Here is a 19,895-nt window from a genome sequence, read left to right as displayed (position 1 = left end):
TCCGTTATAGACATGCTGCCGCAGTACTGCGGAAGTCTGAAAACGCTGCACACAAATCCACGCTCTCGGCCCCACTTACCGGAGGGCTGCTATTACACAGTGGCCACTAGAAAACGTCGCTAGTCACGACACATTCAAGCGTGGCACAAGAAAAGTAAATAACCGTTCACTGTGTGTTGCTATGCTTCAGGAGACAAAAATGGAAGCTAATGGCGAGGAATACACGATCCTCCAACCGCGAGTGATCCATACAACGCTTCAACACTCTTGCTTATAAGCGCTAGGCAAATAATTCGACGCGCTGTTTACATCCTTCGTGAAGTCACTATATATACTTACGAGTCCTTGTGACTGAAATAAGGCAGCGTTCACGTTAGACAAATTCATGCGCCCCGTTTTTTTTTTTTTTCGCTACTCGCGTACGTACTACGGCATAACACGGCGCTTGTGACAGCCGACAGCACTTTGCTTACCGATTTGTTGTTCCCCCGCTGGAAATAATTGCAGAGAGAGAAAACACCATGAACATTTGGCTCAACCAAAATCATCACTGATACACATATAACAAAAAGCTGCGCGTACTTTGTGTAGCGATATTTGTTCAACGTGTATTCAGAAGTATATGCCTATTACAAATTTTAAAGTTAAATGGAGATTACACTTGAGGGTTTATCTAGAGCGGAGATGGATGTCCCACTGTACCGTTGTAGCATCAATTAGGAGATCATTTTTCTTTCACTATGCTGGTGCCTTCAATAAAGGCAAGCGCTCATGCGTCCAATCCAAGCTCAGTGAAATGCTTCATTCTTCGCACTCCAGTTGAACATAGTGCCAGAAGATGGCGCCACCAGCTCTACTGCTCCCGTATGGGCCTCAGAGATGCTAGCCTTAGGCTAAAATGCTCAAACATACAAGCCATAACAAAATTTTGTATTGCGAGGAAGCTACCCTACTCCTAATGCTGTATGCTGACCAATATCGCCTGCCTAAAATTCTATAATAATGTGAGCAACAGTTTTTTTTTTTTACAGTTTTTGCGTCCGGAAGTCGAACACACTATCGCAAGATGGTGCCACAAGCGTTATTGTTCACGCCTGCGTCATTGGCACATTGTAGTCAAGTGGGATGGTAAATGTCGAGTTTCGCTTCGCGCCCACGCCGTGAGACAGTGGCACGGTCGAACTAAGGCAGCGCCTCTATCCATAGGCCAGCTTAAGCCTTTTTGCTGCATTATAATTAGGCATCAAATAGATACTTCGCCGTTTTAGTGCTGCTCGCTGACGTGTAATACAAGTTCAGCACTGCCAGCCGAAGCAGGAAGTGCACTTTGTTTTGGGGCTTGAGCAGCGGCAGCGGCGGCACCGGTGGGATCTTCAACAGAGTGGGGTGACGTGGCAAATTGCACATCGAAAGCGGCAAAACGGACAGCTGGAAACGGCGTAAGCGATGATGCGGACGATTCGCTTTATCGCTGTAATTCCGCTCTATACGCTTTGCGCACTGTCACGTGTTTGCTAAAGTATTTTCTTGTAAAACCTAAAAGTAAAAACGTGTTAGCTTCTTAACAATTACTGGCAAATTAAATATATACAAGGAAGCAAGGAAACCAAAAGTTCTACAGATATAAAATTTGACCGGCTTTATGTATTTGCTTCTGCACCACCCAGAAAGCGCTTGTGACAACAGCAAGAATCATCCCCATTAGCACTATGGGTAGTCACTTCTGTCTACGTGCGTTTACAATATTTCGTTATATTCTAAATGATATAATGCTTAAACGGACACGCCAAATCTTTATTTGCTACAGATACGCGCAACGGTTCATGTCGCATGTTGTCCAGTGTTGCTACGAATGTTTTGGTACTCTTTTGAAAGCAGCGAGGTAACAAGTAAATAGTGATTTGAGCAGCTGCCTTTATTACTCACTATACAGCGCGTCGTTGCTACGATCGATGCAATTTCCGTGCTAGAAATTCATCGGTTTTCATCGGTGTTGAGTAACGTCTGCCACTTACCGCTTTGGGCGAAGAGGCCGAACAGCACAACGAACAGCGCAACGCTGATGATCAGAAGAAAGAGGCTCAACAGCATCACCACCCAGCGTTCGCTCGTCGAAGGTTCGGCCCTGAAGAGTAGGGCCGGTGTTGTCATGGTGACACGATCGTGATTATATGTGAAGTTCCAAAAATACAAACTACGCCAATTTCAGTTATCGTGTTCGCTCTGTGAGCTACCGTGGCGGGACTCATTCTGGCTCTTTCTCATATAAGGTCAAAAAGGACAAAAAGCAACGCAATAAACCCTTGCACAAGATAAAGGTAGCACACCTTATGAATGCTGGCTTTTGTCATTTGTATTTGCGCCGCGTGCCCTTTTTATCAAGTGATATGCATTCATCTTCTTCCTTTTCGTTCTAGTTTCAGCTTAAGATGTCCCTGAACGACTTTTTATCGAAGTCTAGAAAAGAATTTGGAGTTAAAGCAGACTGTTTCAGAAATACACTACCGCCCAATGTAATTCAATGCGTTGAGCAGAAGCGGAGTTATTGGCAATCTAAAGGTCCCTTTCGCGGTGTTCCCGCTCCTCCTCCAATACCGCGCACTACGAAGGCTACGGCGGAGCGGGGCGTGCCTACAAAGCTCCGCCTACTGAAGGCCACCGTGGTGCCCAGTTCAAGTTTGATTGCGGGTGTTCACGTAGACGCCACTATTTCCGATTCTGGAGCCTACAGCGCACCAAACGACCTGGTCCTTAGCGCGCCGCCGTGCGCTCAGCCGGTGGACTTGTCGCGACACCTCGCGGTATCTGCGCTACGGACCGCAGCTACATGTCACTGTAGTGCGTGTGCACAGCGTTTGCTTCGTGCACGACAGGGCGACAGGGCTTGAGTGCGTGTTCGCGCCCCTAAGCTCCAGTCTGGCCGCGCTATTTGGTGCGGACCGGTTTGTTCTGCACCATGCAGCTTGACCGACAGACGGCATAGCCACAACCAACTTGCGCATTCTGAAGCGCTATCAATGGCTCAATATGAAGTGAAGCTGCCGAGGCGTCTATAACCAAAAGCGGCCAGCAGTGAGTGCGCGCTGGAAAGCGCGCCTGTGGTCTGACCTTAAGTTTTGCCTGGTTGGAGGCTGGTCACGTTTTCAAAACTAGTCGAAATTACTGAGACCCGACAGCTACGACACCGATAAGCAGGGTGGTCAAAGTTTAATTCCTATGCGGGCTGCCGCCACCGAGCGTGAGGAGACGATAGTAAAGGCTTCTTCCGGAAGTACGTAATTCTTGTCGATATTCGAAAACATATTTTCGCTTACTTCAGCCTATTTATGAAACTGCTTGAATGCGGCAGCGCCCTTCGAAACAAGGACGTAACTCAGAACGAACACGAGTGTTGTGCAACAACTATCCTAAATATAATAATACCAGTAAATATACACTGTATCCATAGAAAGAAGCGCACTGATCCAAACATTCTTCTTGATTGACGTCAATTAGTGATCAATTGCAGCCGACTATAGGGATCTGCTGTAATACGAAATAAAGCAGACCGAAAAGAGGGAGTAACAGGCTTCAGTTGAAAAGAGCGCGTTTGACAAAAAGGTGACTTCGTGCGCCTCTTGCGAACACCACACGCCTGGCACGACTGCAAAACTTGGCTGAGATGTTCACAGCAGCATATGTTATCCGGGGACTGCGTTTTTTCACCGAGCCCGATGAGCGCTGCAGGACCCCTTTAATACATAATATATATATACATATATATATATATATATATATATATATATATATATATATATATATATATATATATATATATATATATATATATATATATATATATATATGAAAGGCGACCAAAACAGATGTTTTGGGGCTCACACAAAACGAATGCATATATTCATATGCTATTGCATAGCAATTGAGGTGATCATTCGGAAAGTCGTAGCAACAAGGCATACAAACAAGTAGTTGTGACATCCAAGCAACGAAACCACTATTGCTGTCAACGATAGTCTCGCGATTGTTTTCTTAGGCATTTTATTTTTTTTAATGATCATCCTAGTTCACCGAGCCTTTGACAATTTGTACTTACTCTGGAAGTGGTACGTAGGACAACCGACTGGAAACAAAAAGATGTACGCGGTTATTGTTTAGTAACCAACTACGTTAGTTCAGCAGATAACATGCAAGCATTCTTGCTGGTCAGCATTTAAAACATAACATGTGTGTGTTTGCTACCCTCCCACGCCTGGTAATATGCACTGCCATAATAACGCACTTTTTTTTCCTTTGTTGCCTTTATATATGTCTCAGACGAGACACTCCGCTAGAAATGTCAGTTGAGCATTTTATGATCAAACTGAGCACTTCCAAAAAGCAATTCCCAAAATAATTTCCTTGTAACCCAACGGTGGTGCTTACTCACTTTTCTACCCAACGCCACTGGCCTTCATATTTATTAGGTATTAAGAAAAGACCGCACCATTTGTACTCTCAGTAAGATTTCCAGTAGGGTCTTATACAAATCCACATGTACAGTCATTGCGGCTTTGTATAAAAACAGACATTAGCAAATCACACATTGTATATGTAGAGTCATAATGAAGTTTTACATTTTCACTCCTCATTCAAATGGAGTTTGAAACTGCTTTGAAACGTATCGCGTGTGCAACTTATTTTGCGGTTACCGTGCTTCCTAGCGCATTCCAGCTTAGACATTTGCCGCTAGAAAATATTGCACAATAAGTCACTAAGCACGTTGGTTGCTCGTTCGTGCAATGTCATATGTCCGTGTTTACCCCTTACGGATATGCTCTTGCAGCCTGCAATTATGTGATTTAAAATATCGATCTTGGTTAACCTCATTGTACCCACCACTGCTATGCAGTGTTTCTGAAGCAGCACTATGGGAATATAATGTACACAAAGTAACGAGATGTATGAAAAAATTCTGCATGAAATCCACAATATTGCAGCTGACAGAGCAGGAGCTGATATCCTAAGAGCTCGTTTCTTCGTTGTACAATAAAAAGGGAATGAACTAATGTTTCCTCTTAGGCGCTAACATTAAATTCAGTTATTCAGCTCTGCACGACCCTCAAAAACTTCTCAACGATCGGTACAAACGTTAGTGTTTATTATTATTTTTATTTGTGATTGTCTGCTAATTACTTGAGAACCTATGACCTCAAGCATTTTTCTTGAGCGACTGCTAGACTTTTCGCAAGGAAGTTTTCGAACTATGCAGAACACATCCACATCTAATCAAGTAGACATGTCGCCTACTATGCGTATACAGTTTGCGTACTTTATATGTTCAAAAGGTCATAAATATAAAACAACTCAACGCAAACTACAAGAAGAACTTGGTCAACGCTCTACGTGCTGTTAAGATTCATCCTTGAAATTTCGATCTGCTTCCGGCACATTTGGGTATGCATGTGAATACTGGTCTTTCTCCGCTCGTGTTTTTTTTGTTCCTTTAGGAAAGCCCAAGAAATGTTGAGCTGAAGCTTCCGTTCAGGTGAACTTTCTGCAAAACCCACTACATTTTGTAGTACTCTGAACCCTTTTTAGCTGGCTTAGATGCATCCTAATTAGTCTCGCAAAAGCTAATTTTTTAACAGTGTTCTCTTTGCCCTATCTGGTCCTTAGCGATGGAAATGTTCATCAATGTGAATTATACAGCTCAGTCAACTTTTCTCAACACTCATTCCCTTACAGCACTTTCGCTACATCGCAATGCTTTATAGAGTGCATGTGTATATATAACAGACGTCTTGTATTCCTCTGTTCATCTGATATTATATACGGTCGTGTGTCCTTGACACGGTAAGGGTCACCTGCTTTATCGTCCATTCAATGCAATTCTTTATTGCTATCGGTGAAAGAGGCCTAGTCAGATGCTGTCGCCTTATGACCTCATCATAAGTGTGTAAGCTATCGCAATGCTCGAGTAAATTTCAAGCATCCGCACCGCTCACGTTCTCCCTGGGACATGGGGGTGGTGACGCCTAGGTCCTCGGCGCTGCCAGCCCTCGATGGCAAAAACGAGGCCGGTTCCGAGGCCTGCAGCGCTTTCTCGCGTTTCTGCTTCTTCTCGAACTTCGCCAACTGCTGCTGTTGCTGCTTCTCTTTGTGCGCATCCTGAAGCTTCTGCAGCACCATCCTCGCATGCATCAGTGCCGGGTTCGCCTGCAATAAAAACATCGCGTACTTTTAGAGAACACGTTGTTTTAGTTAGTCCGCAAGCGCGTTACGTTTTACGGTATACCATGCAGTTCCCAGAGTCACGGATGGCAGTATACAGAAACGCCGTTAGCGACACCTTGTGACACTTCGTCTTATCATGATGCGTTAGAAATGTTCTTGTTACATGGTTCTTGTTGAAAAAAAATTTTCAATTTAAAGTCAGCTATAGGCCGTATCAGAGACGCAGCCGTATATATAGTGGTGGTGCATGAAACGTCTTGTACGTGCTGCAAACGGGGTGTGTGCACTAGGGTACAGAAATTACTTCATGAGATACTCAAGTTACTTGCGCTAAAGCGCAAGTGACCACGTAGGACAACAGAAGTGTACGAAGACAGAGCTGTAAGTTAAATTTATTCACGCGCTAGAAAGCTTATATACCTAACTTATGTGACAGCTATAACGGCTGTCCTATGGTCTAATTTTGCGATCGTTCCCGCTTCCTATTAATAATGGGCCTGCTTGTTTTGCAAAGGTTGTTTGGGCACTAGCGTAAGGGAGAGGACCCACCCTCCCACACACACATACATATACACACATTGGCGACGCCCGAGAAAGCACTGCGCCGCTCGACCCCGCCCGCTCGTAGGTGGTTAGGTCTCCTGCGCTCGCTATGGCGCTCGCTATTTGGGGCAAGCTCCACCACTGGAAAATCTGGCGCCACCGTCGGCGTGACGTGGCATGAGGGATCACGTGGACACAGCGGGCGCGTCGGCTGCTTCGGAAGCGCCGAAGCGAGCTGAAAACGAAAGTTTAAAGTCCCGGCTACGCTGCTGTTCTGATTAAGTGGTGAGGCTTTACCGCCTTAGGTGTCTACTTGACAACATTTGAAAGTACTATACCAGGTAGTGGCTGCCTTTGGAGGCGTGCAGCATGGTAGGCTGCTGCTCGGTGCCACAGTGCCGGACGTACGCAACGGAGCCCGTTGTCAGCCAGGCACATTTTGAAAGTACTATACCAGGTAGTGGCTGCCTTTGGAGGCGTGCAGCATGGTAGGCTGCTGCTCGGTGCCACAGTGCCGGACGTACGCAACGGAGCCCGTTGTCAGCCAGGCACATTCACACCGAAAGCGGAGCGTGTAAGCGGACAAGCGGATTTTCAAAGCGGCGAGACGGCGAGCGCCCGCGCCTGTTCAGACCGGCCGCGTTGTCTGGCTATCCGCGCCGCCGGGAGGGCGGGGCATCTCGCAATTTCTTTAGCAATTTCAGGGACGTGCCGCCATCTCGCGGCCCTTTGGGTTTGTGCGCGCACTTTCGATATTTTTTAGAGCGCAGCTCTTTGGCGTCCGTTCCTGGGTTTCGCGTCGTCGTCGGCCTCGTAACCAGCTCCGCCCCCCTTTCATCCCCCCAGCGCTAGCAGCGACCGACTGATACCGCTGGATGCCGCTGACGCCGCTAGAGAGTCAAGATAACGTGACTGCATAGAACACCGTAGCCGCCATGCAGAAAGAGGAGGAAAGGGTCCCCCCCCCCTGTATCGGCGTCAGCGGCATCAGTCAGTCGCTGCTATCTCTTCCCTCCTCCCTTTATCGTGTTGTCCGCTTGCTGCGCGCGCTTCTGCCCCCATCGTTTGCCGCTGGGTGTACACGCCGCCCCCCTCCCCCCTCTTCCTGCGAGTCTCCGGTTGTCAAAGCGCCGGCTCGAACTTAATTCCTTTCTTCGCTCCTCCTCCAATGCAACCCCTGTGCGGTGGCAATCAGAGAGCCAGGGCGGTGGCGGCGGATCTGTATATGTGCACCGCCCGAGCCGAAATTGCCGCTGCCGTTCGCCCTGTGCGGTGGCAATCAGAGAGCCAGATCGGTGGCGGCGGATCTGTATATGTGCACCGCCCGAGCCGAAATTGCCGCCGCCGTTCGCCACTGCGAAATTATCTGCCAGTTCTTTCTGAGCCATGAGCGAGACGACCGATGGAAGTCCTCCGTCTGCTGCTGCTGCTGCTGCTGCTGCTGCTGCTGCTAAACGAGCTGCCAGAGCAGAGGCCCAGCGCCGTCGCCGTCAGAATCCAGAGGTGCGTGCCGCCGAAGCAGAAGCTTACCGTCGCCGCCGTCGAGATGATCCAGGAGTACGGGAAATATAAAAAAAATTCTGTGATAGCGCATACATGTGTTGCTCGATTTCTTTGCCTCAATCTATCGAAAAGGTGAAACAGCTTATTTGCTGCGCTCAAATTTCGCATTAGGAAGTAACGTAATCGTCGGTAATTTTTTCTTCGGGGGTCGGCGCACTCCCGTCCGCTATCTACTTCTGCAAAATGATGAGCTCAGACGAAGAAGACGAGATCGTTGGCATTTCACTCGCCACTTGTCTAGTCGATTTTCAAGATCTGTTACAGCGCAACACAAGACAAGGACAAAAGAAGGTATAAAGCGACGACACGGCGCCGTGTCGTTGTTTTATACCTTCTTTTGTCCTCGTCTTGTGTTGCGCTGTAACAAACCTTACTATCAATCCCAACCAACTAGCCCAACTTGCCGTTTTGACGCTTTTGAATAACAGAAGCGAAAAGCCCAGAGAAAGACATTCGTTTACATTCCTTCACCAGCGCTTCCGCAATGTCGGGTTCTGATTGGCTGCGGCCAAAGCGGCCAACTTATCCGCGCGGAAAAAATCGGTCCGGGCGTGATCCGGCCAAGCGGCCGCGTATTTTCCGCAAAGCGGAAAATCCGCGGCCGCTTGGCCGGATCCGCTTGTCCGCTTGTCCGCTCCGCCTTCGGTGTGAACGTGCCCTTATACACACGTAGCCGCAGGACAAGGAGCTGCGTGAATCTTGGCTCGTGAAACTTAGAACCGGCAAACAGCCATCGGCTACAACTCGTGTATGCAGCAAGCACAGACGCGAGGAATATTTCTGCTAGGGCGCCGGGACTGCGATGTTCGGTGAGTAGCAGAAAATGCGCACGGAGACGCTTGCCCGCTGCCCGGCTAATGTCATGACGCTTTATTGGGTCTATGAACTTATTGATGCTAGATACTGGCAAGTTCCCTGGAACGCTGAGAAGTTCTCCACGCTGAGAAGGCTGATAAACGTACAGTGCATCGGAACTTCGGAAATAATATTGAAATGTCCAAGAATTCAGAAGACAAAAAGATTGAATCGTCGCGGCGGCACATCACATTCGCCGTAAGCGTCGAAGTCTCTACAACGAAATTCTTTTTGAACAGCTCTGGTAGCGTCCAAGCAACAATGGTTGCTAGTGTACTGTCAAATGCGCATATGATGCAGCCTAAATCTCACGGCACGGTGCGAAAACGCGCTCACAGCAAAAGCAAAACATTGTGCGCGGACATGCATGCAGACGCGCAGTCGGTCGCTGCGAATCCGTGCGATCGCTGCATTGAAGCTTCACTCTGTTATGCTGCATTTGATTACACAGACAGCCCACTATAATAACATATTTCACATAGTTTACTCTCAGCGTTTGCCTACCTTTCACGCAAAAAGCCGGTTCGGGAGACTCCATCACGGCGACCGCGTGTAGTGGCGTTCACTGTATGTATTCGGTAGAGAGATATCGTCTGTAAATGATTCTGTGCTTTCCGTTTGCCCAAGATTATTATATGGACAGTCAAAAACTTCCCTAGTTTTGAGAGTACTTACATAAATGTCCAGGAGAACTGTCGCGTGGTGTTTTTTTATTGAGCGCCGTAAGCGAAACATATGAGGAGCGCGCCGCGTGATCCCTCATCCTACGCAAGGGAGGCGCCTCCGTAAGTCCTCGCACCCTGTAGAGACGGACCAAGTTCGGCCGTGGTCAAAGAGATTGGATATCTCTCTGTCTTGCTGCCCGAGTTTGTTCAGGCTATTTTTGGGCCGTACGTATCGATGGCAGGGAGTTGGGGTGGAGGAAAATAGATGCATAGCCAACTAAACAAGTGTGAAATTTTTGCTAAAATTTTGCACATTCGTAGGCCTTACAACTCCTGATGGATTTAGTCTTCAGTCTGTTAAAATACAGGTACCTACTGCGACATAGTGAGCTCCCCCAAACGCGGTAATTCCTGGTCGAATGGACAAATGTACTGCACTCTTAGGCAAAGTTACACCCTTTGGCTTGCCCCTTCTGCCACACAACAATAATCGTTATCTGACTTGATGCGCTTCCTTTCTTTAACGCTGTGAGCCCGGTACTTTCCAGTAACGAACGGCACGCGCGTTATCAGCATAGAACAGTTTACACCCTTGGGAGTGCCCCTTCTGATAACGCGCGTGTCGTTCGTTACTGGAAAGTTCCGGGCTCGCAGCGTTAAAGAAAGGAAGCGCATCAAGGCAGATAACGATTATTGTTGTGCGGCAGAAGGGGCAAGCCAAAGGGTGTAACTTTGCCTAAGAGTGTGCTGAGCTACACTCTAAAAAACGTTTACACCCTTTGCGGTGTATGTCTGCCACACAACAATAATTGTCATCTGCCTTGCTTGCGTTTCCTTCCTTGAAAACGCCGCGCCCCCTACTTTCCTGTCGGTAATGCTATGTGATGCTGATAACGCGCTTTCCGTTCGTTACTGGGAAGTACCGGGCTCGCAGCGTTAAAGAAAGGAAATGCGGGCAAGACAGATGACGATTACTGTTGTGTGGCAAGATGCGGCCGAAATGGTGTAATTCTGGTTAAGAGTGTACGCCTCTCTGAATGGCACGCGTGACGCTAAGCCTAACTCCAGCTGCGTCATGCATGACGGGACAAATGCGCACATCTCGCACAAGAGCCCATTCAGAACTTGAACCAACATAACAAATTGGACAATATGAGCACGCGAAAGAGCAAGCAAAATTGTGATAGATGGAAAACCATCTTCAGTAATTGTACGCCGCACTAATTGACAAGGTTACGAGAAAAAGAATACGAAAACCAAACAGCATTATTGTAAGGAATACGAAAAAAAATGCGCTTTCTTCTTCTTTTTCTCTTCTTTTTTTAATTGCAATAGCAATTATATGGACACTCCAGGCGCATTCTTGCCGTCGGCGGCGCCGTGGTGTTTCGTATAAAGTCCGAGGGCGATAACACAGTCGCCGCGCGTCGTATATTGTATGTGTGAGTGAACGCAGGCGAATCATCCGCCGCGCGCAAGGCCATGGGGGATGGGGGGGGGGGGGGGGGGAGCGTTGTGCTCCGGCAGCAACTGTGCACCTCGCGACCGGGTGCAAAAGTAACTGACGACCGCGGCTAAATCTCGCACGTCGTTTATGGAGGAAAGAGGGGAAGCAGCGCGGGAGGGAGAGGGGGGGTGGCTTCGATTCTGTCATTAAGTGCGTACTTTGCACGGCTACGCGCGGTCGCGTGCGCCATATCTTGAAAGTGATCTGCACATGGCTCATACCTTTGTGCTCGCTGTGTTCTAGCCGCTCTTGCGTTGAAGCCGATATACGGCCCGAAGGTCACTTCGCTCGCTGCTGCTGCCGCGCTTGCTCACACCAGATCTTTGACAGCGAGTGTCCGCGTTCATCGACTGTGATGTGATCATGCTTGCTCGTACGCGCTGACGCCATGCTTGTTAATTCAGTTAGTAGGCGAATGTTTCCAAGTTTATGCGGCCGATAAAGCCAATATCCTTACTTCGTATAGCTGTCTGCTAATTTGTTATCGCAATCGATGCTCCGCCCTTCGGACGAAGCTGACTTTTTTTTTAAGAGAATACTGCTTTCGGTCGGCCGACGTTCTTGCGGCCCAGGGATGCGGTGAACGCTTGGGTTGGTCGTGAATTCGACTTCACTGCAGCTTGCCACTATGTGCGCCTTGGCAAGAGAGCCGTCTGAGCCATAGGCATAACGACACAGCTTGTGTAGGGTGTGGTCATTCTAAACTTATTCGACGAAGGGGCTATAGTGCAGGCTCTCCAAGTGAGCATATCAGAAGAAAGCCGGCTGCCTGCCCGGGGTACGCTCGTGCCCAATTCGTATTCCGGTCGGCGTCCGGGTGTGGGTTTAGAACCAAATACTTTTCGCAGTAGAAGAAAACACCCTACACACTTGGCCACGGCTGGCAAACCAGCTTAAGCAGCGAGCGACGGCGGAAACAGGCAGCCGAGATACGCGAGGGCCAGTAGGAATTGGCCACAAAAGGAGCAGCCCTTTTATGTATAAGTTCTATCTAGCGTTTTACCAGTGAGCTTAGTCAACTTATGCTTTCTCAACTAGTCTCAAAGCTTTGCCACTGCAGTTACACAGCTGAAAGACTGAGCAGCTGGCGAAGGACTGAAATGAGCCGTTTTTAGAGCGCTGCTCTTGCCCGTTCCTGCGTTGAGCGCCGGCGTCCCTCGTAACCGAGCTAACGAGCGCAGCGAAGTAAGAAAGAGCGAACGCGGGGCACAGCGAGTGATGAAGGACGGCGAGAACGAAGCTAGCACCAGGAGGAAAGCGGAGGAGGTGAGCTATTGGGCGGGCGCAGCGGAAGCACGATGAGAGAGAGAGAAGGAGATTCTTGATGATGGGAAGGAAAGGTTGGGGTAAAGTGCAGCGCAGTAACTGTCTCTCAGCAGAGGACACCTCAACCGCGCTGCACAGGGGGTAGGGAATGAAAGTAGAGGGAGAGAAAGTGCATCAGAAACAGCAGCACGCCGCGGAAATGTGATGGAGCTAAAGGCGGTTGGCGAGGCCGACAGCCTCGGCGAATGTCAGGAGCGCACGTAGTAGTGTCCTGTGTCGCACGATGAGGAAAGCGCAGGAGGAGAGTATGGCGAAGGGGCGAGGAGGAAAGCGGATTGCCGCACGAGACGTGCTCAACGGCGGCGAACAGGCACGCAGTGAGCGCGATGGAAACGAAGTGCCGAGGCGGCACAGTGCCGCCGCCACTGGAGAGTATGCGCTCTGCGCACGCCGCGCGTTCTTCTGAACAGTGAACGACGCAACCGGTGGAAATGCTTCGTCTGACGCAGCTGCCAAACATGCTGCCCGAGCAGAGGCTCAGCGCCGCGGCCGAGAGGACCCTATCGTTCAGACACATTCTTTGCGACAATATATCGCGAATTCAAAACACCTAAACAGCTGCGCTCGAAATTCGCATTAGGCAGTGCCGTAATCGTCGGCGAATTTATTTAGCCCATGCGACAATTTGCCACAAACTTGGCAGCACCGACTCCAATTCGCCGGTATGAGCACGCCTTTAAGAAATTACAATTAAATAAAGTAAACAGGTAAAGTACTCCTTGAATTGCCTCTTTTTGTTCATTGATGACAAACAGTGAGGACAAACTAAGAGTGCAGTACGAATATCCCGATGTTTAACGCATAGAGAATTGGTTTTCATGGCGCTGCCAGCTACGTTCGCAGAGTCTTATGACGTGACGGTGGTGACAACTGCTTTCAGTAAAGTGTCCCTCCAAAACTACATGTGTGCCTAGAAATGGTCAATGCACACAAGGAAAATGCAGTATGGTCATATGGGCGAAGCTCGTATTCAGTTATCGGTTTTCCACCGAGTGTAGCCAAAGAAATCAAGACTAATTTCTTTGTTTCAAATTTAGCACCCATGCACAAGTACGTCCGTGTGACGTCATAGATTTCAACGTTCGTTCTCGTATTTGGGCCGTTTTGTCCCCATTCCAGGTCTGGAACTTGCAACGCTTGAGTTATTGATTTCAGTGGAATATGCAATGTATACCCCCGTATAGCTTTAAACAGACTCCAAGCAGACGCTGTCAGAATACATGACGTCACACCGATCATGGACAGGATCTTCAGGGAGGTGTCGTTCCCGGTCGGATTTCGCTTTCTTTTTTCAACTTTTATGACTTGCCGAGCCTTCGCTCCTGGTAATAGTGGCAGCTTTGCTCTTGTATAAGCATGCTTTTCTGATACAGCTAACTATTCTTATCTAGTGTCCCATTGAGAAGCCATGCGACCGACCTGGTCGCGTGCTGTCGGCATGATTGACATGGAGCGGTTTCGTGACGGGGCCACGCCGGCGCGAACGCTCTTCTTGCCCGAAGAGAAGAGGGGACTTTCAGAGACGCTAGCGAGCTGCCTGGTGGCCACACTCGGCACGTCTTCCACGTCACCAGGTGTCCTGGAGCCATCTGCTGACGGCCCCGGAGTGTCTGAAGGCGGCTTGGCGCCGGGCGCTCGCGGTGGCACCTGAAATGACGTTCAATCAGACACTACGTCGGCGACCCAATCAGCCGGACCAGTCGTTCGGGTCATTCAGCACGTAGTCTCGTCTGTGCACCGATCATTCAGACACTAAAGTTTAGTCGGTAAGTTAATCACACCGTCTGTCGCCCAGGGCCGTTAGCCGTGTCAAACCTTCAGGTATTGTCACTCGGCCACCAACTCGACCGTGCATTCATTGAAGGCACGGTACTGACATGATAGTTTCGACTGATAATTTCTTGTGGTAAATGAAACTCCTATGCCTCTAAACCCTAGGGAAAATAATGACATGCCTCAGAGCGCTGTTAATAATTTATTCCAATATATGTTCTCGGCCAGTTTTCGGTTTAGTTCCCAGGAATATACCGTGTCGTGACGTCACGACATGCTATGTGCGGGAACAGTAAACGCTTTGGCACTCTCTCCAGTACGCTGGACTCTCCGCTATGCTGCTGCATTGGCCCTCACAACCAGTATACCGAGCGAGCTTGAGCAAATGTCGCAGTGTCGCTATGTCCGGCTCCCACGTGACTGCCACTGCGTGGTGATCCTTCTAAGCCAGTCAGACCACCGGCCGGCAATACAGACAACATATCCATCAGTTGTTCCGTCTGTATAGTATAACAGTATAGTACTGGGAACTAAGGCAATGAGCTAACAAATGAGATACTCGGTCACTCTTAGCTCGGCCGCTCGCGATATTCACCAGCCAGGCACTCGGATATAAAGTTAGACGTATAGCCCTACAAAAAAATAACTACTTCGTCAATCAGATAGCCAAACATTCAGTTCGTCAATCAGTAACTTGTTGCATTAAGCCAGTCCGCTCATACTGTCAAGTGCATTAGTCAATTACTCATTTCGCTAGGAAGGTAACACCACGCGTGTCCAGCCTAGATTTAATCATGTTTCGCTCATTAGGTCGTTCATTAGCTGAGATCGTGGTTTCAAAGTGGAAAGAAAGAAGACCCCTAACACCTTGGTCTGTCATGAAATAAGCGGGGATCGCACGCGAAATACCTGCAGCTTTAAATGAACGCGAGAAATAAAAAAAGAACACAGAGAAAGTAAAATTAAAGGGAAGCATGAAGTAGCAAGCTCGATTCCGAGCCACTGTTCCTGCATTCCAGTGTGAACGAGGTGCAAAAACCATGTAGTTTATACTGCTCTCTGTATGCATGTTTAAGACCTCCAGCTGGTCAAAAATGACTGCGTCATAATGTCATTTTCACGGTTGGCACAATTAACACCGTTCAAGGCGGTCAGCATAGCGCCGCTGCTCCCGCAGCTTGTTCCGGTAATCTTGCATACGTCTGCGCTGAGTACGTATCCGCTTCGCTGTTATCTCAGACGAAGCAACGTGTCCGCTCATTAGGCTACGAAGCACTTAAACCCGCTACTCATTGGCGGAAACAAAGGTTTTCGTCATTGGATGTCCATCGCGAACCTGTATTTCAGGCCCTTCTATACAGGGTTTGCGGAAAATTACAACTCTCACACCAATTAACGTGAGCTTCACTTCGACTCTTTCATAAACATTCAAACTGGTGTCCCTTCATGCGTCGAAACTAGGAGGCAAACATTGTTACTTACGCGGACGTATTTCTTTGAAACAAAGGTCTAACGCCTCTCGGTACAGATATGGGACGTTGCCGTACCTGTCCAACTGGTACAAAATCTTTTGTTCGAAGCGCTTTGTGCCAAGAAGTAAAAGCAAAAAGTATGGCGACTATCGTCGTACCTGTGACATGGCGGCTCAGCGCTGCGATGCCGTTCGTCGGCGTAGAACGCGAACGGCTTCCAGCTTGCCCGTTTTCTTCGTTCTCGTTCCTCGCCTCGAGCGCTCGAACGAGAGCGCGCGCCTTGAAATTATCGCTGAACTTCTTTTCCCTCGAGTCAGTTTAGTTATTCGTGGGGTCTAACGTCCCAAAGCAACACTCACCCTGCGAGTGACGCCGTAGCGAAGGGCTCTGAATGGTTTTTTAACGCCTGGAGTTCTTTACCGAGCACGTAAATCTAACCCTGCATTCTGGCGGGGTTTTCTTTTCTCTTCTTTCTTTTCTTTTTTTTGCATTTTACATTCACTGACATGCAGCCGCCGTGGCCAACAGTGGGACCCACGATTTCGTGCCCAGCAGAAGTACGCCACAGCCATGCACTGTGCGACAACGGCGGGTTACGTGAGTCCGTCCACGCAATAATGACTAGAAAATCACGCTTTCTGTCATCATCAATATTGCGAAGACAAACTTGCGCAAGAATTCACTATTTATTTGTACCGTGACAGGGGCCTATGGTGTGGGGGGAGGGCACACCGAGGACGCCGCCCACCCGCAGGAAATTAGTGTCTGCCAGAAAACCTGAACTGAAACGACATGCGACAGCACTCGCCTGCCACCTTCCCTCTCCTTCCCTATGAAACCTATTTATCGGTTTTAAAAAAGAGCAGTTGGTGCTTTAAATGGAGATTAGCAAGTTTGCACTGCTATTGAAATAATTAGGCGGCACAAGCATTGAGTCGGAGCTCATTTTTGCCTGTAATAGAGACACAGTGTTATTCGCGAGGTGTAGTCATTCCCGCTCGTGTACACAACAGGACGAAAGTACGCCGCTTCAGAGAGAATGCACTGCGTAAAATACACCGGGGAGGAATGTGCTAAGGCATAGGATCATACATCAGAAATACGTCTTGGATAAAGCAGTGAAGAAGAGAGGTTAGTTCCTCTGTAACCCAAATGCGCCTAGTCAGTGCCTTTTTCCATCGCTCTTTCTTACCTAAAGATGTCGCATTAACCGCAATGAAACATAAGCAAGATACTTTGTGAGAGAAATGAGAAAGCACGAAAGTAATGACAGCACTAGAACTTGAATAAAACTGTATTGTGTTCAAAAAACGCGGCTTGCTATGCATTCTTTTTGTAACTTAGGTTGCCACGTGGCGTAACGTCAGTGTTAAACTAAATATAAGCATGCAGGTCCGTTTCACAGAGATATTGCAACAGTGACTTATAGAACTGGTTGTCCATAATCCATCTCTCATAGTCTTCAGCTTGATAACTGTTCGATTTCACACCTTTAAGTACACTTGCTCGAATTGCCTTTGTCCCTGGGCACGTCGACCAAAGCAAATGGCGGGCACCCGCTGCAGACGCAGGAGCAGAGCACTTCGGACACTGGACACTGTCTTCGTGTGGTTGACCACAAACACGAGTGGTGGCTGATGTAAGGGCCGCCCCAGCCCGAAGACTGCGGACAGAGACTTCCTCCGCCCGAGAAAGATTGTGAAGAAGGGAGCAGACGCGCAGCAGAGGGATGCGTCGTACACACAAGTCATCGTTATTCGCCGTCATTGTGCGATGCTGATGCGCATGCGCCGTCCGCGCTGTATTCACTGTGGTGGTATGGAGAGAAAATGTTCTCTCTGTACCAGCCACGACAGCAGTCTTCGTGAGTGGACACGGCAGTGTGGAGAGGCGAGGTGATTCAGAGCGGTGGTGCTCGCTGTCCCGTTTACCACACGACGCTGTCAAGCCACGCCATGTGCTCACTCAGTGTGGTGTCCATGGCAAAGAGAGTAGGCGTTGAGATATGTCAGGTTGACCTGCAATAGCGGCACCCATGTCACGTGTTCCGGAAGGCGGAAAGGCGCACTGGCATGGTGTGGTCTCAGTCAGCTGAAATAAAACAACGCGCGAAAAGCAGTTGAGAGAAACATGTCAAAGACACCCTGAGAAATCACTTGTGAGAACTATATGCTATAGGTACGAGGCACAAACTACGTAACGTACCATCTGTCTGCATTGCCCCTCTTCGTTTTCTGCCAATTTTCCACTCAGCGCAGTGTTCACGAGACAACATACTGTCTGTACTAAAGAAGTTGCTACTTTTCATTAATACAGCGAGCGCTTTATTAGACAGGAAAATTTTGCACAGGGCCTAGTTCTTGCACAAGATTCGCATGTCTTGCTAATTTTAAAGCAATACCAACCTCCAACGGTGTTGTGATAAAACGACTCCACGCAAAGCAATGTGCAATACAACCAGAACGGTCAAGGTTGCTGGGTGCAGACTTTAGACTTGATTCATCTATGCCACTTATATCGGCTTTGAGTGGCGTCAAGGACAACGGCAAAGAGGAAGACGTTGTAGAGAGTGTTAAGGGGAGAGCAGCACCGCATTGATCTGAGTGAACAAGGACACTGATCCAGGGAAAAGGAGAGGGAGACATAATTAATAAAAGAATGACAGGAGATGAGGGAGGGGGACTAACAGAAAAGCTTTGGATATAGCCTTGAGAGACGGCTGTACTAGCCACCTCAATGCACAGTATTCCACAGTGAAAAAGTACTGCTCCTACGGTAATCAGTTACTGGACAGCAATAAATAAAGAAAAATGACGGTAGTGACTACAACGACAGGCTGTCTTTGTTGGTCGCGATGGGCAGGTTATGTCACAAAGGCAGTGTTAAGCGAGTGCCACAGGTACAGCCAACCGCAAAATTTTACGGAACACGAAATATGAGAAAAAGCTGAATATCTGCGCAGCCTGAAAACGCAGCCTAGCATTCGCATTTACAGCCTCTACCAGCACGTGTGAAGAACATTGTGACGCTCGGTTTTGCTGACTGCTGTTACAGGCTGCTCGTAAATTGAACGTTTTCCCGTAGTCCGTTGACTGTACATGCCACGACAAGAGACTGTGTTGGCCATACCTGCGACGACTGACAACTCAAAAGCCACAACGGGGGCGCAACAACAAAAAAAATTAATAAAAGCGGAGTAGAAAGTACGTTACCGGGCGAACAAATGTAAAGGAACTATTTGGTATATGTTCACAGTATCTGCAATAGCGACAGCATAAGTCACTCGCAGTTTGATCTTAGGATGGTCATTGTACCATTAAGCTCGTAAGCCGTTGGGGATATAGTGAGATTGCGGAACTTGCAGGTTCCGCAATTTAGTTGATCGGTGCCAGTGTGGAGGAGTTTTTTGAAGCGGACACGCAATTTGCCTGCGCCTCCCCCAGCCTCCCATATCTGACCAGCCTATATCCGACTGGTACAGATCTTGGCGTCACCCGCGCGTCTACCCTATAGCGGGTCACGTGGGCAGAGGAGAGAGGGGAAATATTAAGTGTACAAAGTCGCTCGGTTCCAGGCACTTTTTCTCCAGAAATAATAGTCGTTTTTTTTTTCCACAACCAGATGCGAGCTGACACCGACGCCAGCGCCTACATGCGCTTTCCGGCGATGTGAAAGGCTAAGCTGCGTTACGGGAACAATACTGCATTGTGTCATTCTGTCAGTCTATAGAATTTTTTTCTAGAACACCTTTCTCACACATGCATGCTTTTTTTTTTAATTGTGCACTCTTAAAAGATCTTCCTTGTCTGAGCTACTTGCGTTTATAAGCTGCACCGATGGTGAAGGTATCACGTGGTGGTTCAATTAACCGAGCCCGTATAATTACCGCAGTTTCACTGAACGCCGTTGCATGGAAGAAATCTCATTGAAAGTTCAGTATGCATTTACACTTTAGCGTTAGAGATGCAATTACCACAT

The 19,895-nt window shown here is 48.4% G+C and overlaps 1 protein-coding gene across 1 annotated transcript; it reads right to left on the bottom strand.

Moving 5' to 3' along the window:
* Window positions 1-426: 426 nt before the first annotated feature.
* On the bottom strand, window positions 427-16,222 carry LOC142591415 (uncharacterized). Its single transcript, XM_075703744.1, has 6 exons — window positions 16,076-16,222; window positions 14,092-14,319; window positions 5,978-6,195; window positions 4,094-4,120; window positions 2,016-2,125; window positions 427-491 (listed from the first exon to the last, which is right to left on the bottom strand). The coding sequence occupies exons 1-6, from the start codon at window positions 16,082-16,084 to the stop codon at window positions 427-429; spliced, it is 657 nt and encodes a 218-aa protein (XP_075559859.1). The 5' UTR covers window positions 16,085-16,222.
* Window positions 16,223-19,895: the final 3,673 nt, after the last annotated feature.

Source organism: Dermacentor variabilis, chromosome 8 (genome assembly GCF_050947875.1).
Source record: "Dermacentor variabilis isolate Ectoservices chromosome 8, ASM5094787v1, whole genome shotgun sequence".
In the NCBI taxonomy this organism is placed as follows: domain Eukaryota; kingdom Metazoa; phylum Arthropoda; class Arachnida; order Ixodida; family Ixodidae; genus Dermacentor; species Dermacentor variabilis.
The sequence above is the reverse complement of the archived record's forward strand: the minus strand, read 5'-3'. Positions and strand labels throughout refer to the sequence as shown.